At 36.9% G+C, this 27,923-nt stretch overlaps 2 protein-coding genes across 3 annotated transcripts; one reads left to right on the forward strand and one right to left on the reverse strand.

Moving 5' to 3' along the window:
* Positions 1 to 7,009: 7,009 nt before the first annotated feature.
* LOC140136948 (dual specificity protein phosphatase 3-like) lies at positions 7,010 to 16,764 on the reverse strand. The gene is made up of 5 exons (XM_072158601.1): positions 16,639 to 16,764; positions 12,745 to 12,949; positions 11,956 to 12,067; positions 8,478 to 8,589; positions 7,010 to 7,431 (listed from the first exon to the last, which is right to left on the reverse strand). Exons 2-5 carry the CDS (start codon positions 12,909 to 12,911, stop codon positions 7,226 to 7,228), a joined length of 597 nt encoding a protein of 198 aa, XP_072014702.1. The 5' UTR covers positions 12,912 to 12,949; positions 16,639 to 16,764; the 3' UTR covers positions 7,010 to 7,225.
* A 76-nt stretch (positions 16,765 to 16,840) lies between these two features.
* LOC140136949 (dual specificity protein phosphatase 3-like) lies at positions 16,841 to 25,435 on the forward strand. Of its 2 annotated transcripts, none has more exons than XM_072158602.1 (5): positions 16,841 to 16,961; positions 17,574 to 17,729; positions 21,134 to 21,245; positions 21,965 to 22,076; positions 23,075 to 25,435. In XM_072158602.1, the coding sequence occupies exons 2-5, from the start codon at positions 17,581 to 17,583 to the stop codon at positions 23,269 to 23,271; spliced, it is 570 nt and encodes a 189-aa protein (XP_072014703.1). In that variant the 5' UTR covers positions 16,841 to 16,961; positions 17,574 to 17,580; the 3' UTR covers positions 23,272 to 25,435. The 2 variants fall into 2 exon arrangements, with proteins under 2 accessions (XP_072014703.1, XP_072014704.1); XM_072158603.1 differs by having other exon boundaries at positions 16,853 to 16,961; positions 17,577 to 17,729.
* The last annotated feature ends 2,488 nt before the right edge of the window (positions 25,436 to 27,923 follow it).

Consider the following 27,923-nt stretch of genomic DNA (forward strand, 5'->3'; position numbering starts at 1 on the left):
GAATATAGCAACAATGGAAGCTCAAAATATTTACTAAATCCTTAGTACGACTGGTGGAATTGTGATTCTATATAAAATCCCATTTTTATAACAGTAAAGAAATGTTTTATGTGGAAGTAGAATTGTTGATAATTTCAGTATCCTTTGACGCTTTCTGTGCGTGTACGTCTTAAAGCCAAACATGGGTGTATTTTTTCTTCCCTGTAATTAATGCCAGTATATAGTTTGACGATAATTTCCATTGTGACAGACACAACAAAAATTAATATGCGACGATTTTTCCATTCCGCCCGCATCTTCCGCACCGAGTAAAATTTTCTGCAGCATATTCCACTGCAGGAAACACTGAACAAAGCTAATCTCATGAGCGGAAAATCGGGCAGAGAATTGAAGGTTGCTATGGCAATCTGAAAAGGCAATGTCCGTCGCAACGAAAACATTAAGCACAAAAGATCAATTTTCGAAAGAGGAAAAAATATCCACTTAGTGTTTGGTTGTAAGAAACAAATGTTTTGGTGATTATTGCACTCAGGGTCCACCCGCATTGTATTTACTTCACAAACTTGAGACAAATCCACCCATGGACAAAAATATGTTGATGTAATCCTGTTGTTTGAAAATAAATATGACAAATTGTGTAATAAATGCTGTACCTATAAAAAATTTCCAGTATTTTGATACTTCTATTCTAGTAATTGTGCGTTGGTTGGTGATTACCCTTACTGGCTCTTCCAGTTGAAATACATATACCCTATGGAAGACATAACATCTCCAACACAGGGGGTGTAGTTTTCAAATGAAGTCACCCAATCAGGTAACCCCATTTGAAATTCACACTCCCTGTGTGGAAGATCAAGGTCATGTCTTCTACAGGGGGTGTGTGGATTTCAAGTGGAATAGTCTATTAATCATGTATCATTGTAAGTATGTATCATAACGAAGCAAAACCAAACAGAGTGAGAAATTTTATTAGATTGCAATTTGTTGAAGAGTATAAGAAGCCCAATGTGATTATGATTAAAAATCTTTGAAAATTGTCAAGTTCCAAGAGTTTTTTTCTCATAGCGGTAAACATTTTGGTGGTATTTCAGTTGACAAATTGCGATCTCCCGTATAATACGCAATTCTAGCTGTATATCATGTGGACACGAGGTGCACATCAAGTATAAGTTATTTAATTGTATAGACTTGTAAATGTGCAAGTAACTTACACTTGCTGCATGTGTCATATTAAGAGTTGAGTTTGTATCGTGCTTGTATGCATGACTTTAACAGAGCTAACACAAATCATATTTCAGTTCAGAGGTAAAGTGCATGCACTATGCAGACGACATCATAAGGTTGTGTCACATTATGGATTGAATGTGCCACACTACCGTGCATAGTGCACCCACTTTGCCTATCAACTGAGTATTATGTCCATGTGCACATTTCTGCATAAGAAGTTACATGTGGATAACTGCAGGGCCCTAGCATTCAAGGTTGAAAAATGTGGGGTGGCCATCAAAATGTGGAGCAGCTAAAATGCAAATATGCGGCAAAATTGGAATAAAGATAAAAAGAAAAACATCAAATTTCTCAAGAAGTAGGTGGCCATGGCCTCCCCGTCTGCTACGTTTGCTATGGTCCTGTACCACCGTTAATATATTGTGGATGTGCTTGGTATGGGTAATTAGAACACGGTTGTATTAAAGTTACAGCTAAACTCCTCCGCAGGTAACCTCAACTGGAACCACGAGTACATGTTGAGTACCTACGATGTACCTCTGCTATGGAATGCATTATGTATACTTTGTTCAGCTTTGGCATCAAAAATTGAGACTTGTACATAAAATGATGTGCATGCAAATATGGCGCAGCACCCACACTAGTTGTGCAATGCGTAAAACTGACATACGATATGTATGTGACTTTATCTGAGCGTAAGTTGGGTCTTTATTGACACAGGCACTAACAAAAAATGAATAATTTATCTGAACAAAGTACAGGCATTTATATCAAATGTCCTGAAGAATTGAAAACACTAATGATGGTGATTATGAGTGGTTGGGTACTTAAAGTTTGCTTGTGGTTCATTGTGTCGTCATGATATATTTTAGAAAAAAAATCACTCAATTTATTACATATGGCAACACTTGAACACACAACCTGCAACACTCTGTAGAATACAATTTTATTTATATAGCAACCAATTTTTAACAAAAATGTTGAATGTATTAAAAAAATACAAAGTGTTGGTGATGTTCTTTAATATCCACAAAAATGTGTATACGCAGCTTGTGGCAATTGTATTAATGAGATAGATAGTTTATTAATTATGCTAATTGTGATATGAAAAAAATTGTAAATCCATATTAATGTTTATAAATACAACATGTGCAAAACAGAGTAACATAGATTATATATGTTAGGTATGATATTGTTAATTATTATTATTATTTTTTCCTTTGTTATTATTCATAACAAAGATGTTGGAAGAAAACTTGTGAACATATGTTTAAAAAGGTTTTGAGATTCATATGATTGTATAATTTGGACGACATGGTAGATAGAGTGTTGATGCATGTGATGGCATTTTAGAATTTATATTTAACCATAAAACTTGTCATAAAAAATCCTGTCATCCAAATTCACTGACTTTATCTAGTAAAAAAAATAATAAAACCAACCAAATGCCAAATAAATATCATGTTTGTGTGTCAACTTTGATTATGGAATATAAATATAATTTTTTTTGTTTTTGATTTTTTGGTGAATATGTAATTGTTTTTTATTGTGTACCTATACCGTATCCTTTCAACAACATTTCAAACAGGTGCACGTATTGGTATTGATCAGCAATAAATATGACATTTGGTGTCCTAATCAAGTATTGCTAGTCCTGGTCTCTTTTATCAGAGAATTTAGCATGGTCTACTTGTAGAAGTTAGCAGAGTAGTTTTCATAGACATATTTGAGACCTTGCATGTTATTCATACATAAACACAGCCAAAAAAGAAAGTCTCCAGTAGTTCCATCCCCATTTAATCAGAGTATGATGAGTTTATGGCAAAATAATTTATATAATAGTTTTCTATACACTTTCCTTCAAAGGTTGATACCAAATTTGATATCAAAAGTTTAATCATCGTGAGCATAAAAACAGTTGTTTGGAAATTCACGCAATTTTAAAAATGACATAGGGAATTGTATCACGTAGCAGAGCTAGCGTGAGTGCCAAGAATTACGTCGCCTGAATAGGCCGGCAGGTTAAAGGTTTACCCATGCATGTCAAAATGCAAATCAAATACCCCGCTCTTTCAATTGTGCACAGGCAAGTGCAATGATTCCTGTACGGGTTGCTTCAGGCCACATAATAAACTGATACCATGCATTGGATTTTGCGTGGTCAATTCGTAATTTGTCATTTTAAAAATTGCACGAATTTCTAAACAACGGCTCCTATGCTCATGATGATTAAACTTTTCATATCAACTTTGGTATCAACGTTTGAAGGAAAGTGTATAGAAAATTATTATATGGATTATTTTGCCATAAACTCATCAGACTCTGATTACATGGGGATGGAACTAGTGGAGACTTTCTTTTTTGGCTGTGTTTATTATGACCTGCTGTACCACGAAATGATTATAAAGTCACAAGTTGGTAGTTTTGAGACATCCCGGCTGCTTATGTTCTTTGTTTGCCGTGCACCTAGTATTATGTCCTTTGTGAATGGCCTATTGTGTCCCATTCACAAACGGCATACTATTAGCTTGAACAGTTGTGTGTGAAAAAAGAACACCAACGCAGCAGCCAGGGCATCTCAAAACTACCAACTTACAACTTAACGCTCATTGCGTAGTAGCAGGTCACACATTCTCATTTAGCACCGACAATTGAAGTTCTAAAAAGGCAAGAGCGCATTGACCATTACCCCGAATAGGGGAAATACAGTAAGCCAAAGAATTAAGGTACCAGTTGTGTTCACCCCTGTATATACTATAGTGGGAATTCCAATTGAATGAACGCAGCTTTTAATAGCGTGGCCAATTTTTTATGCGTACACTGCGTGATGTGCCAGCGTGTGCGACTGTGCGTGAGTATCGCGAAAGTGAATCCAACCATGCCAACGCACCCATGATTGGTTAGTATTGTATCCAAGGTCATGCGTTAGCGTTGTAGTTTGAAATACGCGATATACGATCGCGGTTGGATCGAGTGCAGCTGTTGAAGCTGCGTTCATTCAATTGGAATTCTTACTATAAATAAAGACAAATGTATCACAATTAAAACAAGCAGTCAATACCTTTACTCTTTAGCTCTGATTTAAGACCTTATTTGTTGAAATTGGTTGAGAATTAAAGAAACGGTGATCTAAAACATAATGAAGAAACAAAATCAAAAGTTGCACTTTTGTGCTCTAATCAATGAAAGCACGTAACATGTTAATCAATGGAAGCGTGGTGCTAGTTCTCTTGTTCACGAACGCTTTGTGTACAAATCAATAGGGCATGCAATGCAGCAAACTGCACCTTTTACGTTGGTATCTTCCTTGGGTTTTGGGATCGCTGTGTCTTTATTTCTTGAACAATTTCAACGAATGAGGTCATAAATTCGAGCTAAAAGATGCAGCTATTGGCTGCTGGTTCCAATTATGACATATATGTCTTTGTTTAGGATATACAGGAGGGGAACATAACTGGTACCTAATTTGTTGGCTTACTGTATAGCTAGTTTCACAAAGCCATACAATTGGTCTTATGATTGATGTACCACTTGAGTAAACCCATAAGGATTACAAGTTTTACAGAGTTAGGACACATCGTAAATCCAGTAACCCACTAAGTCTGCACAAATCGAAACTCTGAAAATAAATCGTATAGAAGAGTTAAAATGGGTTTAGATTTCAGTGGGTTTAGATTTCAGTGGGTGTAGCCCAAGGACTTGCAATGCTTTTTTGTTTTGTTTTGTTTTATTTCTTCTTTAACCTGAGACACTCAATCAGTTGAAAACACAATTGTGACATGATCAAGGGGAATGAGTCACATGTCGACCCTGAACGAAAATGAGTTTTACATATATTTCTAAAGCGGATATTTAGAGCTTTCAGAAACTGAAAACCCCATGTTGATGCGACTTTTCGTTACAAAGTTATGTCAATTTATCAATCGCTGAAAACAATATAAAACAAAAGTATTTCCCTTGATCGTGTCACAATTAATCATCTGTTCTTCCTTGAGGCCCAGGGTCGTGATACGTTGTGATTCTGTGAAGTCGACCCTGTATCAAGCAAAGTGAGGACAAAGTCATAAAAAGTCAAATTTCTGCATCATCATAAAGAAATTTTAATCAACTTTGATATGATGTCAATGATATCAAAATGACAAAAAAGCCAAATGAAAACATTGGGTACTTATTTAAACAATAAAGATTCAATGGTAAATCAAGTCATAACTAGAATACAACTAATGACAGTGCAGTGTCCTCAATATGCTTGATTGGTCAAATGCTTATTAAAAATATCTTCTGTTCAAATCTTTTGGGGAATTGGGGGATTCTTGAAAACCAGGGCCTTTAAGAGCGAGCCTGGGCTAGGGCGAGGTGTAGGAAAATTGAGTTCATTAGTACAGAGGCACTAATTAGCCTTTTCGAGATATGACGGACACATGGCGCTGCACAAAATGGGTACAGTTTTGAATTTGCCGGGTTTTGCCCAGATGGAAGACTGCCCTCCTATTGTGTACACCATATTTGAAAAGGCTAATTGGTCTTTGTCTTCAATTAAAAAAAGTTTCATATCAAACTTGACAAGGCGATTGTTTGTAGTGGGTTATTAGCTTGCGGCTGCGTGTGTGCTCTGAGCGACCCCTATGACCCCAAGTATTTTACATGGATCAAAACTTGACACAAATTCAGGATGCTTTCACCTTCCATGTTTTTTTTAGCATTTACGTGCATTTTATTAGCAAATATGTACAAAGAGTATGATAAATATGTTTTAACATATTCCTATACAAAGATCCCATTAACATCCAAAACCACAAGATCTGGTAACATGTCATAGAATGTATTGGATTATGGAATACAATATGTGCGTGTTTATAGTAAATTTGCTAATTGTCGGCACATTATTTACGACAGTTCTATGATATTTATGGCAACGGTTGCTTTTTACAGTAAACCAAATTTACCACAAATAAGTTGAAATAACATTCCCTTAGATGTTGCAATACTTCGGCCATAGAGTATTTTGTTTTGTGAATGCAACCTTCAGATTTCGGCTATGTTGGGTCCATTTAAATGACCAACATTTTCAGCTACAACTTGAAGACCAAGCAGTAATCGATTCCACCCTATCAACCCACATGTTGAAAAATGTTGATGGGGTATGGGTAAGAGTGTGATAAAGATTAGGTTGGGTTTACAGTTTGGGTTATCAAAAAGGTGCACACCTTTGACTAGAGAATGTCCAGATTAACCAAGCACTATTAAATCTGCTCTGCCTCTTGAATAAGTTGAACAATCACATGGTTGTGTATCCGATCCTGTCATAGTTAGAAACACTTTCTGATATCGCAGAACACACTGAGCATTATCAGCATGAACGTTAACCTGTATTGGTAATCCATATAAAGAAAGATTTAAACTTTTGATCTCAATGCCAAAATATTTACCTCCATAATTTTCAGCTGTTACTACTACAGCCTTCGTCTTCGGAATGACATGGTTGCACACTCAAAGTGTGGCACAATAATCGGGTCACAGGCTTCAGGTGGTGGCGGATGCGATATCATCGCCATTTTTGACGTCGCCATTGGATTAACACGTAATCATGAAACCTTCACAAACAATTCTAAATTTGTTATGTGGTATCAAAGCAAAATGATCTTACTCTAAAACCGTTGGGGTACGACAATGTACCACACTGTAAGTATGTATTTTTTCAATTTATAACTGCTAACCGTCTATTTTGAATGGGGCTGTCAGCCTTGTATTTTCACTATCCTCGTCGTCACATATCGTGACCTATACCTCCAGCTTTTGGTAACTTGTAGCGCCCTCAGTCCTACAAGTTATCAAAGGTCCATGACCTGATCATTACCTCACACTTCAAGAGTGTACAAACCCGGGGCACAAACAGGTAATTCTGCTGGTGAAGCCTGTAGTAGTAACAGTTTAAAATTATGGAGGTAAATAGTTTATTATTGAGATCAAGATTTAAATTCTTTCTATATAAACACTATCATGTTGTTTCACTATTCATTGGAAACAATTGTTTATTCAATTCACACAGCTGTTCTCTGAAGCTTTGATTTGGACAGATGGCTCGGTGGTATCGGACCTGTCTGATAGCGTCCCTGACATCAAAGTGGTTCATTTGCATTAGGAATGCTATGACTATCGTTGGAGAAAGACTGATACCAGTTTGGCAATGAACTAGAACTTTACCTGTATTCAAGAGAACAGAAATAGTAATAATTGTTATAAAAAATATACCAGGGTAATTGGTTTTTTAACTTATTTTTTGTAGTTGCTGCTTAATGTTTTCATACTTTTCAATTTATCCCCTTTCTTGAAAAGCATATCACTTGCACCCCAATGTCAAAATTATTTATATATAATGTGACCCAATCTGATCCACTCAGGCCAAAGGCGGAAATTTTGAAAATTGAGTTACTACCATTACTAACTTGCTCAGTACCTACAATTATTGATGTTGAATCACCAGCTCTCTTCTGAATACTTGGTAGCAAAGGTATGAACCTTTATGTTCATTTTCTTTTTTAATTGTTCTTTCTCCTTTTGCCCATATCTCAGTTTCATTATTTCAAACTTTATCAGGCAACATATGTCCCACTTTACTCTTTGGTATTGAGCTCTTCCGACTATGAATCCCAAATGGGGTATGTGACCAGTGGTTGTGATCCACTGGTTGGGAGCCCCTTTAAGAGTTGCAAATTTACCAACAATATAACAAAATAATTATATAATGTACTGACAAATATTGCTCTCAAGGTTGTCCAAAAATAAAATTTCATGGCAGGATAGTTAAACAAGATGCACAAACATGTCAAGTCTGAACTTGACAAGCTATATCAAAATGATTGGTACCCATCAGTTTTCATGGACGAATCTGACACATCAAAATTCAACATAAGATCCAAATAATTTGTAGATTAATTGTATAACAAGTTATAGGCCTATAGACTATAGATTCTGGGCATTTCAAGAGTATCCAATGTTGCATTTGGAAGAGGAAGGCTTTTCAATAAACATCAAAATTGATACCAATCATTTTGGTTTTTTACTTTGTGTATTTATTTTGTTTTTACCCCATTGGATATTGCATCACATTTTTGCTATTGTTAAATCTACCTTTTGTTAGTGTGATGCATTTGTAGCCATTCTTTGGAATTTTTTAGTTTTTACATTTTGATACAGCCTGTAATACAAAATATTTGGTTATTCCCCACTCTTTGTTACATTGCACTTACCTCCGGCTTCTAAAGCTCTACTAATATAAGATGTTGTAATAGTAAAGAAAGGCACTATTCTATTACCCTCTTCATCTCTAGCACGTATAGCATACAACTTGATCTTGGTGCCCTGTAAAAACATGATTAGTATACAAATAATGAATGTTTATGAGTGCAATGGTAAGAATATTTTCATGAGTTGAAAAATGGAATGTTCCATTCAACGAAGCGAAGCTGAGTTGAATGGAACATTTCATTTTCAACGAATAATATTCTTTCCATTACTGCGAATCGGGATCGATACACATGAATTTGCTATGCAAAAGTTTGATATGAGAAGAAAATCTTTGGATACCGGGGTAGAAAATGATGAATATCTCCCGTAAATGATTTCGTATAAAGAAACCAGATGTGGTTCCTTGCACTTGAATATATATTTTGAACAGATATGATAGTCGTTAGCTTGCGTCTTGAGAGAGTAGCTTGCGTCTTGAGTCAAAAACTGACAATAATTCTGATTTATATGTGCCGAATTATATAGCGCAGTGTATAAGCCAATCGTGGAGGTAATCTACAGGCATCTAAAAGCATATGACCTATAGCGTACCATGCTCGACTGACACACAGCGAGGTCAGTCACCGAGCTAATCGGGGCTATTGTCAGTAGCCTTAGTCAGATGTCCTTCGGCCCATTATGCGACTCAAAACTATTAAACAGGTCGATACAAAATGGCCATGCATGGCGGTGGATTCAACCTACCATGGAAATTTCTGCCATGAAGATATTGGGGCGATGACACTGTGCCACAGGAACAGATCCTGGATACACCAGTGTTCATGAATCGTGAATAGCCTTAGTCAGATGTCCTTCGGCCCATTATGCGACTCAAAACTATTAAACAGGTCGATACAAAATGGCCATGCGTGGCGGTGGATTCAACCTACCATGGCGATTTCTACCATGAAGATATCGGGGTGATGACACTGTGTGACGTAGGCCGTAAAATAGTTTATTTATTGAATGACATGTGACCAACAATTAACCAATCAAATGACAAGGATCTACTTAGGTGTTATATAAAACAAGATAAGACATTTTGGGTCATTGTATGGTAAAGGTTCCGCTGCGATTATAAACTTGCATATAGTGCTAAATTAAAAGTAAAAAACTTTTAACAATAAAACTCCAATTTCACATGTTTAAGAAATAGGTTTTCCTGTTTGTTTTTTTCATTGTTGTAAATACTTTTGTTATTTTATGCTTTATTTTAAGTTTTTCTGTAATTTTTCAGTGCACAACTTGAGGGAGTGCCTGCTCAGCCCAGGGGCCTGGAGTCCACCCAGAGTGGCACATAAATTATGTGCCCAAAATAATGCTTTCTCAGAAAACTTGGGTGACGTAATAGGGAACCATAAACAAGATACCAAAAGATCCAAGAAGTATTTTACATGTACCATATTTATTCTAATAAGCGCCTATGCCCCAATAAGCGCCAACCCAGGGTATTTTCAATTTGCTAAAGGGTACCATCAATGTGGAAGTGACAGATAGACATCGATACAGTGAAATAGCTGGAGGACTAGAAGTCCTGTGTAAACTTCCAATACATTTTCTAAATCAGAAAAGCTACTAGAGCGTCTCAGGACCCATTTATAACATACATAAATTTGTCTCTAATAAACGCCCCTAACAAAAAAATTAGGTAAACAAGGTAAAAAATAAGCGCCCACCCAAAATGACTTTGTTAAGGTTAGCGAGAGTTTTTCATGCGCTTGATTTCAGAGGGCGTAAGTTCATAACAGAAACAGCCATGCAGAAAATGAACAAGCGTGCTGGGACGTAGGCCTACTTACAATAGAATATTGATCCACGGTCAAGACATGAAACTTGGCTTAGCTCGTGCCCGGACCTCGTGAGTCGGAGTGGGCGGGGGTTACATGAGGCGACATGCGGGTCGGATGCGGGGGGGTACAAGCCATTTTCGCAATTTTCATAAGGATTTTATAAATTTTAAAATTGATTGGGGCACTTCGTCAAGCTACGCCCTGGAAAATGTGTTGATTTTGAATTTATAGCCTTGATATCTTTGATGAAATAAATCAATGCTGCTATTCCCTGATTACAATGTAATAGGGTACAACAATAACATCAACAACAATATCAAAAAGCAATTATTTGCAAATCGAATTTGGGAAGAATATTCAAAAAGACAGACTTAGCAGGCCTACAAATTTCTGAATTATATAAAGTGAAAAACAATCAATCACGATTCACTGCAGTCAGCGAATCAATCAAATAAAACTAAAAAGAAAGGAGCAAGAAAGAATAAAGAAATAGTGAAAAGAGAAAGAAAGAGAGAGAGAGAAAGAAAAAGAAAGGAAGACAGAAAGAAAGAAATGAAAAAAAAAAATGAAAAAAGAAAAAGAGAAAGAAAAGAGGAAAGAAAGGAAGTAAAAATGAGAAAAGAGAGAAAAAATGAAAGAAAATTCAGCCACATGGGGACTCGAACCCACAAAAATTGTTCATAACAGATTCCCAGTCCAACGCTCTATCCACTGGACCATACATCAGCTTACGCTATTTCTTATTCTCGAAGCGGATATGTAACTATAATTTGATGTAATTACTTGATTGCAATCGCGTCCGCACAATGGCTCTTAGAATAAACACGCGTATCGGCGCTGAAATTTTGAGCGAACTGATGGAGGAAAAACCTCGTTTTTTGCAATACTAGCTTCAATTTGGAGTACAAATCAAATGGGATAGCAATTGGCAGAATGTTGAGAAATAATGTAGGTATTCAGATGTCTAAATTAACGCCCGTTATCAAGATATCGATAATTTCACAAAACAGTTTTTCTCAGACAAGATTCTCGAAAATGTTCCCCAAAAACGGGCTTTTTAAATTTGATCGGTACTGTATTTGGTTCTTCCCCATGGCAACATTATTTCTTTAATCGATTTGTAGTACAATACAAAAAAGGAGAAAACAATCACTCGGCGTGGTTTTATATGGAGCGAACATTTGAAAAAAACTGCATGGAACATGTTTTTGATCTTGTGAACATGGTGCGTTAAAATGATTTAAACGAAGGATTTTCAAACGGATTCTAAATTTTTTTATAAACACACAAAAATAATGTAAAGATACATCCATGCACCAACATTTGACTCACTGCGATATTTGATTGCTGAGAAAACGCGGTTTTAGAGAACAACTTTATACGTCTTTTATCGTTTTTTATCGTTTCTTACGTGTAACCTTAAGCGCCCTGGGTGCTTGTTAGAATGAATATAGTAGGTCAATTTGAGAGTGCTGAGATCAAATCTGCTGCATGTAAAATGTACAAATTTTAACTTAGTTCACCTTTTTGTCCTCCAATCATTTAGTCAGGGCAAAATATCACAGTTCACAAACTATGTGTCCAACTGGCAAATAAATCCAAAAGAATTAATTTGTGTAAAATTGTTTGTAATGAGTACTAATGACATTACCTTGTAATATCTGGCATCAGTATTCACCTCTCCAGGATCCTTGCCTTGTGTACAATTCACAACATCTGTCACTCCCATGTCTTGTAATACATATTTGTCTAGTGCTATTGATCTGAAATCAAACAAATGTATTTAAAACTACAAGAACTTTAAATACAAACCAGACGTCAGAAATGAAATGGCACAAGTCTAAGCATTCAAAATCTTAAGTATAGGCTTAGGGTTTACTCATAATTTTAATACTTTATGTTAATTTTGCTTTAATTGGTTATCAAATAGATTAGAATAATTATTTTCCAAAAATTAAAATGTACATATTAACTTGTATTTCTTGATTAGCTTGTGCAAGTCTCTGGGCATGATTACAGCATACAGAAAACAACATGTTTTGGCCTTGTTTCCAAGAACTTGTACCCCCCGGCTTGTACCAAATATTTAAATTTGACTTTTATCAATGACTGCAATAAGTGCGTAGCAGTAGCAAAACTCTACACAATTTTCCTCATTTGCTACACAATTTTGGAATGTTTAGCAATTTTGTACCATTATAAGCATTTGCTCCCAAATTTGGTGAGCATTTTTGCTACACAAATAAAATTGCTTAATGCTGACCCTTGCCAGTTGCTGTATTTTACTGAAATTAGGAGAAATAACTGAATTGAACTGAACTGAGTTGAACCCCGGGAGCTGAACTGAACTAATTACAACCAGAGGAAGTGGTTGCTGAGAAGCAAACAATGTTCATTTTATTCCTGGTCAAGCACAAGTGCACAGCTTTCAATGACTTACTCTCCTCCAACCAAGACACCGGGATAGACTTCATTGTAGTGACTCCATTGCCTAGGCTTGAATTCACAAGCTTTGTCTGCTGCAATATCTTCTAACATTTGGGGTGTACATGGTTCCTTGTATTCTCTCTTTGCAACAACATCCATATTTCGTATGTTTATTGACATCAAAACTAGCTATTCACCATGCCTCAGACTGTGTTTGCCTGTACATAGATAAAATAAAAAAGAGGATAATTTTAACATTAACAATTCAAAAATATTTTCTCAAAAAGGTTCTCATGAGGGATATTCTTTACAACCTTTTTGCAAAGTTTCCCTGACCCAATAGGGCGATTTCACAAAAGGTCATTCAAATCTGCCTCCACATTACATGTAGGAAACGAATTTGGAGAAAACCTTCTGTTAATAAAATACTATGCTGAGCCACCAGCCTGGGTGGCTCACACTCCAGTAATTTCAGATGATTGAGCTCAGTAATACATCAAAGAATGTCTTCCAATTCATGAAAACAAATAGGTAATCAGTTTATCGGATTAAAAGCTTAGAAGGAAGGTCTTGTTGCTCAGCGAGTGTTTGTAATTATCAGAAGGTTTTCTCCAAATTCATTCTCTAATGAGAAGACATGATGCATGGAACAAGTACAAAGTAAATGAGTCAATCAATATCACTTCAACCATTTTTTGTCAACTGGAGGTTTCTTATGTGTTTATGCACGCATCATGTCTTCTGAAGGCAGATTTGAACTAAATGACCTTTTGTGAAATCGCCCTATTGATCCAGTTTTTTGTTTTCCTGTTTTAATAGTTCAATATTTCTGAATGGATTTTAGATTTAGCTCTCACTAAATGACCATTATAATGTTATCGTTTCCCCAAATAAATTAAACTTTTAGTGACATTTTTCAAAAAATGTTTTCCCAAATTGTGTATTTCAGTCTGTTACTCATTCCCGCTGAATGATACTTACTTTACTTTACTTTAATCCACCACTTTTGCCTTTCATAGCGTCGTGGGGAAATGTAACTTTCTTTCCTGGGCGAGTCGGGTAGCCTCACTCATGGGAATCCCATAACTTGCGAGTACTTCCTTTACTCCATCTGCCCACCTCTTCCTTGGTCTTCCTCTAGCCCTAGTTCCTGTTGTTTTGCTGTTATATGTTCTTGATGCAGGTTGGCTAGGGGCCATTCGCATAAGGTGACCGAACCATCTAACTTGTTGTTTTGCAACATATTCTGTGATTGGTGTGGTGCCCACCATCTTCCTGATATCCTCATTCCTGATTTTATCCCTCCTTGACTTATTAGCTGCTCTTCTTAGGCATCTCATTTCACAGGTGATGAGCTTTTGGGTTGTTCTTTTGTTGAGAGTCCACGTTTGGCACTGGTAGCAGAGAGTTGGGAAAAATATGGCATTGATGAGTTTTGCTTTTGTATCCATCGGTATTGCAGGATGTGTGAGAAGCGGGCCTAGTTGGTAGATAATATTATTGGCCTTTTGACATTGTGTCTCTATTTCTCTGGTGATACTTCCATCCTCAGAAAAGATACTTCCCAAGTACTTAAACTCCTTTGTCTGTTTAAGCTTGCTGTTGTTGATGGTGATGTCAGTATCCTTGGGTAATCGACTAACCAACATAGTCTCTGTTTTGGCTATGCTGACTTTCATGCCATATTTCTCACAAGCTGCATTTAGTTTGTTGGTATGGTCTTGAAGTCCTGCTGAATCCTTGTGGATGAGACTCTGGTCATCTGCAAAGAGAAGCTCATTTATTTCTCCACTAGTTGGATTTGCTTCCTTGGCGATCTTGTCCATATAAATCAAGAAGAGCAGTGGCGACAGCACACAGCCTTGACGTACCCCTGATGTTACTGGGAACCACTTTGACTGCCCACTTCTGGTTCTCACCATGCATTTGCTGTCTTTATATAGAGCTCTGACATTATCTAGCAGTTGACCTCTTATACCATAGCCCTCCATTACAGCCCACAACTGTTCTCTATCCACCCGATCAAAAGCCTTTTCTTGGTCTACAAACACCATGTGCAGCTCCTGGTTGAATGATCTCTCACCAAAAGACCCCCTATGTTTGGCCTATATACCCCCTCCCCGTCATTTCATAAGTTTTGCATTGACATTGATTTGTTATGGGCCTAAATTGTCCAGGTCTCAATAAATCACTACCTAGTTTTCAGTTGGTATCCGCACACCTTTTTCACTTTGTAAATCAAATGCCTTACTCATTAAGCTTGATGCAGTGGTTGCCTGAACATGACACATTACGCAATAATTTCCTCCCTCTCAGCTGGCGTGCCAAAAATCAAAACATGATGGAGGGAAGTATCATCATGCTCAGGAATGTTACTAACTTAAGAATAAAGTCAATCCATTCAAGATCCTAAACTTTGCATGGCGTAACAGCATCATTATAAGAATTAACAGTTAGGTCAACGGTACAGAGTGTCTTAGCTTTAGCATCACTGGCGTGCGCAGCACATAAGGTGGGGGCCAGGTTGTTTAGTTCCCCCGAATGGAATCTGATTAGGAGCAAATTTTGATGTTTTTAACGTTTTCCCCCCGAATCACCAACAAAAGTGGGGGGGCAATGGCCCCCTGCTCTCCCCTTGCGCACGCCACTGTTAGTCGTTAGGGGCTGTGCAATAATTATGTGTACCCGGCATGATGAATTCTCTAAATGGTTTGCCAAAAATTGCTTCCCCCCTCCCCCTTTGGGGAACCCAAAATCAAAACATTAAAAGTGTATTTCGTGATCCTACCATTCTCTTTTTATAATATTTTTCAGTAGATATCCACAAAAAGGCTTATTCCCAAAATTTCAGTTGATTCCGATAAATGCGTTTATGAGTTATGCTTGATTATGTGTATTACACTGCTCCATAGACAATGTGTTGTAATTTCATTCTGGTATATTTCACAATATCTTTGCTAAACGAATTAACCCGCAAAAATTTGTTGTACATAAACATTATGTAGCCACTAGCCAGAGGTTTCCAGTGATATAAAAATCTCAACTTTTTTTGGAGAAAGGTGGGGGATGATGCTGTGGATCACGAAATGCCTTTTTAAATTAATATTTTATCATCTGATCATATACTGTGAGCGCAGCGAGCAGGACATTTTGCATATTTGAACTTGCTCGAGAAGTCTAGCCAAGAATCTGCTCACCAATAGCTTCACATTCTAGGCTAGAGACCATTGCATTCAAAATCTTGTCGGATTCACTGAAGCATGATGCCGTGTAAAGCAATGGAAGTTCAGAAGTCAACACAGCCGATCACGCCAGGCAATCGCATCAAAAAGTTGCTAAAATTACGTACACTTCAGCAAAATTTTAGACTGTCCAAAATAGGCAAATCTTGCTAAAAGGATACAGTTGAGTCATCAAAATGACTTTCATCCAAATTTCAACATTAACAGAATAAATAATCTCCGGTGCAAAAAATTGAACCACTGTCAGACCAAAAAACGATAGCAACGTACTCTAGCATCGAATGCGTATATCGTGTACGTGTGCAAATTCGAAGCTAGAGTTCTCGAGTAAATTTAAACATGTTCCTAACGTTTTCCTACAGCTTTTTAGGGCATAATATAGAAACAGTGCCCAAAATATCTGTGCCAAAAATAATCGCTTGCCTCCCCCCTTTCGACCTGCCAAAATGCTTGCCCCAGCCCCCCACCCCCGACATTTTTATTTTGGCCTCACCAAAACCTTTGCCTTCTTCCCCAATATTCAGGGTAAAAAGCAACCAGTTCTCAAAGCTGACTACTACTATTAAAATACTCGCTCAGCAGCTACTAGACTTAATATTTTCGCTCACTCATCGGTCTTGGGTTACTACACTGATATCTAAAAACAGAAAATTAACAAAGCTTACCTATTGTAAAATGTACCAAAACTACTTCAATGTTGACATTATCTGTTAAATAGAGCCAGTACCCAAATTTGTATGTTGCAAACTCATGCCTTAGCATACACGCTACGCAATTCGACCACACATAATTTTGCAATCGCGACGTTGTCAAAAGAGATGAGGCTATTATAATTGCCTACGGGCTGTCTGTGTAAGGTTAATAGGGCAAAAGTAGACAATTCAGGCTTGATGAGAATTAGTAATTACTGCAGTTTTTGCTGATGATAGGTAAAAAGTAACTCCTGGAAGTAACTTTTCGCATTGTTTGTCATTTGCATCAGGCATTGGTAAGTTAAAAGATGGATTGGAAGGGGAGAGGCCAGGGGAGAGGGTGATGTTCATCATGTTTGTGTGCATTTTTAAAAAGCTTTCTTGTCTAACATTGCTAACATGTCTAGGCTAAAGACAGTTGCAGATTTGGCTAAAGACAGTTGCAGATTTGGTCATTCAGCTGTATTTTGCCATTGGTACTCCCGTTGGTACTATACACTCCCATACACCCCTTGTGAATATTTTTGCATTTTTCTCAAAAAATAATAACACACTGGTAACAAACTACAAAGGTTATGTATAGGGGCAAGGAATCCAGTTTACACTGGAATTTCAGTGACTCAAGACAAAATATATATATAATATATTTAAGAAAGATATTTGTGATAAGAGGTACCGCTAGAATGTACCTCAATATTATTATAATGAACCACTAGTCTTGAATCTCTAAAATTTCAGTGAAGTAATAATTACTGGTTAATTATTGGATTTCTTGCCTCTAAATTCAAGAAAAGTTGAGAGTGTCGCTGTGGATCAAATGACACCTTTAATGGCTTAAAACTTTTATCAATTTGAAATTATAACATTTATTTTAACAAGACCTGTATAAATTGTCTTGATTTTGTTAGCAGGTTTATGGGATCTACATGTATCATCATGCAGAAATACTCTGATCCATGCACACCACAGACCTTGGAGAACATTGCCTATGATTCTGAACGCAAGTTCCATGTTCCAGAGTGTGCTTTCCATGAAGTGTATCCAAACATCATTATTGGAGGAGAGTGAGTCAATCTATTTATTTTTAAAATAGTTTGTTTTGTTATTTTTGTGTAGCTGTATGTGGCCCTGTGACCAGGCCCCGCGAACATATCAGCGCAAGTTTAGTTGCAGATGCAACCTCTTTGGGTATACTAAGAGCATGGAAGTAGACACTGAAGCAACAGAGAAGTAGTGTTAATTTTATTCTGCGTGGAAACATGTGTCTTGGTGGGACATTCCTGTATATGGACAATAAAGCCATTTAGACCATCAGATGTTAATTTTGTTTTAGTTTCCTTTAGAGCGATTGCGAAAAGGTCATTAGTTCAAATTGTCCTCCAGAAGACATGCAAATGGATGGAGTAAAAAAGAATCAATACCACTTTAACAGGTGATTGGTATTGTACTCCATAGATTTACATGTCTTCTGGAGGACGATTTGAACTAATGACCTTGCGTGCAACCACCCTATATTGACCCCATGCCTCAAATTTTTGATTTTGTCAAAATTATCATTATGTTTAATAAAGAACATTATTTATATATGAACAAGTCTAACTGTAGAAGGAAATATCTGTAAAACAAGCATATAAAAAACTCCGGGGCACTTCAATATCATATGTGTACATCCATATCAAAAGCGATGCACTTGTAGGCTGCTACATGTGTTTCATTTCACATAATAGCTAGGAATAAATACCAGACCCATCTCCAAGTGGAGGTCACTTCAAATCATCCCCAAAGTCATATAGTTAAGGAATGTTCTCTGTATTCCTAAACCATGTGACTTGGGGATGATTTAAGTGACCTCCACTTTGAAATGAGTCTGGTATTTATTCCTAATATGTGAAATGAGACACATGTAACAGCCGATAAGTGCATCGCTTTTGATATGGAATACATATGGAAACGTAGTCTCTTTTGCTCTCAAGAATTGTCCACTGGCTCGTACAGCAAATCACTATGTCGATTTCAGCGGAAAAGCGGGCGATGGTCATATTTTAATTTCTAAAAAAAATCCAAAAAGATACCAACACGGGCCGTTCAGCATTTAATAGGTTATAGTATTTCCTAATTAAGCTGTAAAAGTCATAAATGTAGGTTATTGTGCATAAAGTGGACGGAAATTACAAGCCCACCTTTCTAGTATCAAAAATGCCTCATATTCAGCATCCTCACACAGAGATTTCACGTCTTTCGCCGGCTGGGTGATATTCCTGAAACCAGTAGTCCTGAACGGATTGGCCGATGATGGCGGGGCTTTTTACGTTCTCTTCGTAATTTATTCACAAAAAATAATATGTAAAAGTTTTTCTGATTGGTTAAAAAATTTCAACGGACGGTAGGAAAATGTGAAGCCCCATCCAATCACGATAGTTGTGACATGAGCCGATCACACAAAGACCGTAGGATAGGAATGACTGCGCATGCTCCAATGAACTGGACGCTACCTCGCCATTTATGAGTACGGGAACACATGCAAAATATTAATAAATTCAACTGTTGTAATTGAACATGTTTTAATATAATAAGATTCAAATGTAGGCTTACTACCAATAGTAACTAATTTATGCCTTTGATATGCTTCCGTTAGAGTGATAAAAGTAGTTTAAACATGAACATTAATGCTTTATGGTCTCATTGTTTATGTAGGCCTATTGATTTACCCGTGCAAGAAAATGGTATTGCCCATGCGATAACAATAGCCTGTCCTTGGAATCATTGATCTGTGAAATGTAAACATGGTAAACGCACATGCACTGATAATGCACATAGCTTGGAGCACATCGTTCAGCATTTAAAGAGACTTTTGCACTAAAACATTTTCATATGAAATGGATATAGGTGTAGGGCTGGCACCTTCGCACTAAGGGGCATTCGTGATAGCAAAATGTAAAAATATGGGGTCATTGGGTGAGAGCATGATTTTTGGCATTCGGTGAGAGCAAAATGTAAAAAATATGGGGTCATTGGGTGAGAACATGACCTTTTTTTAAATGGAATCTTTGGGTGAGAGCGAAACAGCACCACAGAAACCTTGAAAACGAATTTCTAGTTCTAAATGGCTTCAAATTTCTTTGTTTTTTCAAAATAAGTAACAAAATCAGTGATAAATGAAAGTTGCTGTTCAATTTGAACTAGTACTACTAGTAGTAGGGGTCTTTGGGTGACAGATCAAAGGGAAAAATAGGGGGTCTTCGGGGGAAAGAGGGTGTGTTGGTAAAAAATAAGGGGTCTTTGGGTGACAGCGACGCTGAAAAAGGGGGTCTTAACAGCCCTACATACGTGTCACCTCCAAAGTTGGGAGTACCCCCGGAAAAAAACTATTAAAAATCCACTGATTATTATCATTGGTCATGGTTCCTGTGGAGAAAATGCAGCATAAATTTGTGTCCAAACCCACTTTTGCAGATACAAGTCTGAAAAGCTGAAAAGGAGCATGGACTTGATGTGCTATGGTAGCTTAATTTCTGACCTAAAGACTCAAAACCGACAGGCAGTGACATATGTTCAGCAAAGTAAATCGTCATTATGAATAAGAACCTTTATTGGATGGGCCAGCTGGTGGGGGGGGGGGGCATCTGGCATAATTACAAACACTAGCATACTGCTGTTGAATGAATAGAGTGTCTAGACCCCTAGGGTTTGCAATATTATAATGCCCACATTGGTAACAAAGATATAATATACTGCACCGAGAAAGTATCCTTACACTTGGAAAAATAATCACAATTTCAAAACTGAACCATATTGGGGTAAATTTGTTTTTGTAATAGATGCACTATCTAATCTTGCACATTATGACACCACATTGAATCCAATGTGACCTCAAGAAATAAAGTTACAAGCAATTGAATAGACGAAGGTCCAGTTATAAAAGTGACAAATTGGTCTATACAAGGCGCAAAAAGATTCCAACAAGCGCAACAAAAGAGACTACACAGTTTCTTCAATGAAGCCTTATTTACATGTAAAGCAGTATTTATTTCAGTTTTTACTTCTCTGTACTTTTCATAACTTGCATTTTATTTGTCAGCTCTTTTGTTTCAGTTTTCTTTTGTTCCTTTTGTTTTAAATTAAAGGCACGCACAAATTAGCCATTTACCACTCTCAAATCAGATGTCTAGTCCGTGGAGTTTTGAATAGGCCAGTGTGTCAGTTTTAAAACTGGACCTTCGTCTAATCAAATGCTTGTAACTTTGCTTCGTGAAGTCACATTGGATTCAATGGGGTGTCAAAATGTGCCGGATTAGATAGTGCATCTATTAAAAGAACAAAGTTACCCCAATATGGTTCAGTTTTGAAATTGTGATTATTTTTCCAAGTGTAAGGATACTTTCTTGGAGCAGTATATAATATGTCCAGGGTTTGCTTTGGACAAGCTACTAAAATGTACACTAAATAATCTTTTTTTCCGTATATATAGGTCATCAGCACTAGACAAAGGTCTACTGAGGAGACTGAAGGTGACCCATGTTGTCAACTGTGCACAGGGGCAGCAGTATGGTCATGTCGATTCAGACGAGGCATATTACCAGGTAATCAATGTTTGGGCTGATGTATATGTTTGTTTGTTAAAATGGTTATTTTGTGTAGAGAACCACACAGCACACGCATGACAAATCCTTTAGCTAGCCAATTGTCCACCTGTCAACAGTTGAGAAAATAATGAAAATGATCAGTTGAAACAGATCAGTTTGGAGTGAAGTGGTGTGGCTACCCAGCAAGTGTTAACCTCATGTTTTGCCATTAGAGAGAGACAGCGTAATGGTTGCTGGTGGTTGCACTTCATTTATGTACATATCCAATTGTGACCTTAAAAGCAGTTTGCGGATCAGGAAAACATTTTCCTAGCACACACCACAAAGCTTGATTTCAAACATCAGTAAAAATGTTCTGGTTGATGATGAATCAGGTTGTAGGTTTCCTGGTAACACATAGAGAGTGCGCAGTTGTTTGGACACCTCACCATACATAAAATGTCCAAATGTTCAACCTCTCAAGTCTCAAGCAATGCCAGACACCATGAAATGATGAGCTGACATCACATTGTAGGTTCCTGATTTTATCAAGACAACAATTACTACAAGTAGAAATAAAGTTAAAAAGCTGTTCAGTGGTAACTGCTTATCCATAAAAATAGCCTGTGTAGTAAAAGTTTTTAGGGGCCTCAGCTGTTTTGATCCTAGCAGGAACTTTATCGAAGGCAAAGTGGAATTGTATTAAAATGTTATACAATATTTCTTCTTTTTTGAAGGATACAAACATCAAGTTCTATGCCATCCAAGCATCAGATGAGCTAGGATTCAACATTGCACCCTATCTAGAACCTACTGCTAAATTTATTGATCAGTCAATGAAAGAGGGAGGTATGTAATAAAGTGTGTCTTGTCTCAAGTTGAGAGTAATACCATGTTGTATTTCGCAGTGGCAAATTCTTATCAGTGCGTTTACGCGGTTGTGTCGCCAGTGTATGACAAATCGCCCTTCTATGTGTGTGTATATGCCCTGTGGGATTACGTTAGCGAGTGTGATTGGAATCTGCCACTGTGAAATCCAACATGGAGTTACTTTTAACTTGAGATGAGACAAACAATTATGAATGTGTAAAGCCACCATGCAAGGATGTACCATGTGAGATTTCCAAAGGGGCACAATTACAAAGGTATATTTTGCTGACTAGCTCCAAACATTACTTTACTCAGACAATTCCTGTGAAGGATATTAAACTTTGGTAGGTAAAGTATGGTACAATGTGGTCTGAAGATGCATATTGTAAAATTATTACAGTCTTTTGAGGTGGGAATGAGAAGCTAAAGTTTTTCGGCTTATATAAGGCGGAAATTATTCGGCTTTTGTTACTCCGCGTGTCAATAAAGTCACTCTCGTAAATTCACATAAGCATGCACCAGTCACGCATTACGCAATGCACAACTAGCATAAGCATTGCGCCCAACTGCGTTCATGCTATTCTATATCAATACATGGTGTTATGAGTCTTATTTTTTCTGCCTTATATATATAAACTGAACAAACTTTACCCTCATCCCGTCATAACCCTAACCCTAATCTTGCAATCCTAATCTTAACCTTAACCCTAAACCTAAACATAACCCTCAAGCCTACACATATAACCCTCAAATTTCTTGAGGGGGCAGCAGTTATTCAAAGTCTTGCCCAATAAATAGACCTTAGTTTTGACCATTACATTTGGCTATTCAAACCCTTCATTCTAGGATAGCCTATATACTAGATACTACCAATGATTTCTAATGTAGCTGGAGCCAAAGAAGCACTGAGAACAACAGTGCCACAATCTGTCATTCACCCTTTGATGGTTTCCATTTCTCATGTTTGTATTTCACAGGTAGACTGTTTGTACACTGTTGTATGGGCTTTTGCCGAGCACCAACCGTTGTCATATCCTATCTGATGATACACCAGGGAATGGATGTCAGAGAAGCTCTTACACTAGTCCGATCAAAACGAGTGGTATGCCCTAATCAAAGCTTCAGAGAACAGCTGTGTGAATTGAATGAGAGACTGAGGAAGAGTCAGTTGTAGACAGGGATCGTTATAAGATTCAGGTTACTGGGGATTGTTCAGCTCTAATATTTCCTTCTGGGCATTTCCTATCAGTGGCATAGTGTCATAGGGACAGGGGGGCACATGCCCCCAATCGATCTGAAATTTTTAAAAATCCCATAGGAAAATAGCTGAAAATGGCTTGTGCCCCCCCACCATCAGACCCGGTGCCTCCCCCAATCATGGTCGTAACTATCTGTTAATTATTTGCTGAAAATATTGGGATTTGACTTGTAAAACAAAACAAGTTATGGAGCATAACAATATAAAAATAAATGCCACAAAAGCATTTTAGCATTGAGAGACAAACATCACATATGGTAAGATTTAATTTATGGAGGACATATTTGACTGTAGTTGCGTCTTTGATCTGTATACACAATACAGAATAGTGAAGAGGCAATAATTTATTACTGTCCATATTTTAATGGCAAATTTTAATTTGACATAGTTATATGTGACATGATCAGTGGGAATGAGTCACATGTCGGCCCTGGTCGAAAATGAGTTTTACATAAGTTTTTAAAGAGGACATTTAGAGCTTTCAGGAACTGAAAATCCCATGTTGATACAACTTTTCTTTGCGAAGTTACGTAAATATATCAATCGCTGTAAACAATGTAAAACAAAAGAATTTTAACACTTTCTTTGCCAATATCTCAAAATCAATATTAGCGACATCTGACTCATTTCCCTTGATCGTGTCACATATTACCAGTCCCCAGGTCTATGTATACATGTACCTTTTATGATTAGTGGAAATTCAAGTGTTTTTGTTAGCCAAAGGACTCAAAAAAAAGTTGTGAATTTGGGGCTAGCTTTGCTCCAAAGGCGACCTATGTTCCATCCGATAGAAAAGAGGAAAAACTATGCCATATCTCCTCTGACTCTATAGTCAGACTTGAGCGGTGGTGGGGTGGGGTAGACAATGGTTTTACTGCAGTTACTGTGGTCCTGTGATGTTGGTGGCTATTTGCTCATGTGTCTTGTTTGCCTTCGGCAAGGGATAGTGTTTTCCTACTTCCTGACATAGAACCTAGAAAGGGGATTTGCCATTTTGTTTAATACCATTTGGTCTAATATCCATTTCGTCTAAACCCATTAGGTCTATATCCACTACGTCCAATAATCATTTGGTCATTTAACCATTTGGTCCGATAACCATTTGGTCCGATAACCATTTGGACCGATAACCATTTAGTCTAATAACCAATAAGGCGAAAACCATTTAGTCTAACAACCATTTAGTCTAATACTCATTTGGTCTATAACCAATAGGTCTAATAGCCATTTGGTCTAATACCCATTTGGTCTACACACCATTTAGTCTTACAAGCATTTAGTTTATTAATAAATAGACGAAATGGTATTAGACTAACTGGTTATTAGACCATACGAGTATTAGACCTAACGGTTATTAGACCAAATGGTTATTAAAGAAATATTAGACCAAATGGTTATTAGACTATATGGTTAGTAGACATATACCGGTTATTAGATCAAGCAATATTAGACTACATGGACATTAGACTATATGATTGTTAGACTAAGTGGCAATTAGCCGTTCTGGTAATAGACCAATTGAATATAGACTAAACGGGAATTAGATCAAATAGTATTAGACCAAATGGCAATAGACCCCTAGAAAGACTATGTTTCGAGTAGCAGCGTATGGTGGGATTTGTATCTTTTGCAGCTTGCCTTTGGCAAGCTTCTGTAAGTGTTACTTGGAGTGGTATTGTAGCTTCCTTTCTGTAGTTCTGTAAGCAATACTCCGAGTGGTACTTTTAGTATTTTTCACAGTGGTCTAACCAGGGCCTTCTACGGTATTGCAAGGGCTCTGATCAAGAGCTATTTGGTGCTTGACTACCAAGTATTAAATCAGGGAGATCTTGGGTAGCTTCAAAGACATATCTCAGTACTTTTGAGCAATTGGATTGTGAAGTATAGGCTTATTATATTGGGTTATTTCTTCATACAATGTATTGGTTCTGATTTCACAAGTTCAGTTTACATTGTGCTATCCACACATAAATATGTCAATTTTTATAAAAGAATCTGCAGTGCAGACCTGTTCAATCATGAACATAAAACACATGTGCAATAACTGAACCCTTGTATGGATCAATTGAAGAAAGTGATATGACACCCGGGGGTACTCAGTACAAATGATCATACTGGGACGTGCCGCAAACATGGGTAGCATTTTCAGCCTTCTGGTATATCAATTACCCCTTTTTCAAAGCCTATTTTGGTATATGAATGGGTCCTTTTTTTTTTTTTTTTTCAATTTTTTCGGAAAACAGCCCAACTTTTCTTTAATCTAGCCAAAATTGTCAAAATTTTCCCAAAATTTTGGGAAAATTTGTAAAAACCAAGACAATTTTGGGTAAACGGCCGAAAATTTTGACTTTTGGTATATCAATGGGTCCCAAATTTCTTGAAAAATTGGTATATTTATGGGTCTACTTCCAAAATCTCAGCGGCACGTCCCTACCAAAACCAAACTTGAGTACCCCGGGTATGACACTGATATGTGTGTGAAAGATATATTGAGAAATATTGTTGTGTAATGATGCATTGATCAATGAATGTTTCAATTATTTAAATAATTGATACTTTGTTTGCATGGGCACTACCAGCCAATTGTCGGCCTCTAAGAACTATTTTGATTGGTTACAAAGAGGACTCTATAATGTGTTGAGCCAATCAGAGATATGGTAATAATAGTCATAAGGTTGAAAGGGATAAGCAAGAAATTGCTAAGAGATATTAAAACTTAAAACTCTATTCTGATTGGTTACACAGAGGATATACATACCAATCAGGGGAGGCAGTTATATCCATATTGACTAAGAATCTTATAATTCCTGCATGACTTACAAATCCGGCTTACAAACAAAGGAATGTTTCCTTTTGCAGTGTATTGGTGTGATTCATTTTACAGGCAAGCTGCCACAGATTTGAATGTGTTTAAAGTGTGTTGACTATGCTTGTAATAGGAAAAAAAACCAGAGTTCGTGATTACTTGCAAAACGAAATTCATTAGATCAAAAGAATTTTTTAACTTAGGTTTGTAAATAATTAATATTTTGGAGTTTTTATATTACAAAAACCAAAAAGTTGACACTGACCTGACAGTTTTGTATGTTTTATACGACATAATAGACTGGTATCCCATCATCCTCTCCTCTAGTGGCAATGCAGCTCTATTCTGTGGTGATGTATTCTTGAGAAGAGGTCATACATGTGACTTAAATGGTAGGTCCCCTTGTCTCTATTCATGACAGCAGGACCTATTTTATTTAGTCCAGTTTGATTCTCTGATGCACTCACGTCAAACTCCTGTAAAACTTTGGTATTGTTCCAGTCGATAAGGCCAAAAAAAAATTGTTTGCTTGCCCGCTAGTGGGATTTTTGGGGTGGGTGGGTTGGTCAGAAAAATATTTCTTTTTTTAATGACTCACTACTGTATGAACATTGGTCATGTGGAAAGATACATCAATACTTCACTTCAGACCTTCAATACACAAGATACACCATGGAAATGGATTCAATTAGAATGACTGCATACTTACAGCCATAAAATGCCAAGTTTATTGGAAACATTGATGCAGGAATGGATAGTTATAAATGCTATGATGAGTTTACAGCAATGATGAAATTTAGGCACAGAAAAATAAAAACCATTAAAAACTAAAAAACAAAAAACAAAATTTTTTTTAAAGGGCCAACCCTGATTTTGGTCGGTGGAGCGCAAGCAAACAATTTTTTTCTTGGCCAAACATGGTTCTGTTGGATGACTGTGTTACCACCAGCAGAGAGGATGATGGGATACCAATCAATCTGAAGAAGTATGTTGTCCATGACATACGAAACTGTCAGGTCAGTGTTAAAAATTTGGTTTTGTAATAATATGAAAACTCCAAAATACATTATATTGTTTTATCAAGAATGTATTATTTGATTGATTTATGTAAATGTATGTCTATGGTGCTTATAATAAGATTATATATTGGTATGTTTATTATACTTTTTTGCTGTAATATGCAAGTTTGTAACTACTTTGAGCTATACCACAGCAGCTGATAGGTGTATCCCATCATGCTCTGCGATGCCATAGTAGAACCGCACATGCCATAGAAAGTGTACACAAAATCCCTAACTTCAACTTTCAATTACTCACTTATATCAGAGGAGCTTAGACTTTTGTTTGAAAAAATGTGCTCTCTAAAGTATTGTGAAACTATCCATAGCTCTCAATATTTAAGCGGCTCTTACTTATGTTTTGTATATATTTGCTATGGAGTAAGCAGATAGACTGCAATGCATGATGGGATACTCCCTTCAGCTGCTGTGGAGCGGTACCATGCCAAAGTTATTTAGCAGGGTTCTATTACTATAGAATTGCAAAATTAATTAAGATTATATACATAGTCCTTATGGGTAGTTATGATATTGTTATTTTGGAAAGAGCCTTTGCCACATTATAAAGTATGGAAAACAGTAATTACTGGGCAGGGAATCAGGAAACAAATTTTGCACATGCCCATTGACAATTACGAGTTGTCACTCTGCCAAGAAAGTTGTAAATTTGCTCTTACTTCACAAAAACATACTAATAATCGTCA

Source organism: Amphiura filiformis, chromosome 17 (genome assembly GCF_039555335.1).
Source record: "Amphiura filiformis chromosome 17, Afil_fr2py, whole genome shotgun sequence".
Classification (NCBI taxonomy): Eukaryota; Metazoa; Echinodermata; class Ophiuroidea; order Amphilepidida; family Amphiuridae; genus Amphiura; species Amphiura filiformis.

Coding starts and splice junctions, on each gene's coding strand:
- LOC140136948 (XM_072158601.1), bottom strand. CDS start 12,911: ATGTCAATAAACATACGAAATATGGATGTTGTTGCAAAGAGAGAATAC. Junction 8,590..11,955: donor CTGATGCCAGATATTACAAG/GTAATGTCATTA, acceptor ATGTTTTTACAG/GGCACCAAGATCAAGTTGTA. Junction 7,432..8,477: donor TAGAGCTTTAGAAGCCGGAG/GTAAGTGCAATG, acceptor TCTTGAATACAG/GTAAAGTTCTAGTTCATTGC.
- LOC140136949 (XM_072158602.1), top strand. CDS start 17,581: ATGGGATCTACATGTATCATCATGCAGAAATACTCTGATCCATGCACA. Junction 21,246..21,964: donor CAGACGAGGCATATTACCAG/GTAATCAATGTT, acceptor TCTTTTTTGAAG/GATACAAACATCAAGTTCTA. Junction 22,077..23,074: donor TCAGTCAATGAAAGAGGGAG/GTATGTAATAAA, acceptor TGTATTTCACAG/GTAGACTGTTTGTACACTGT.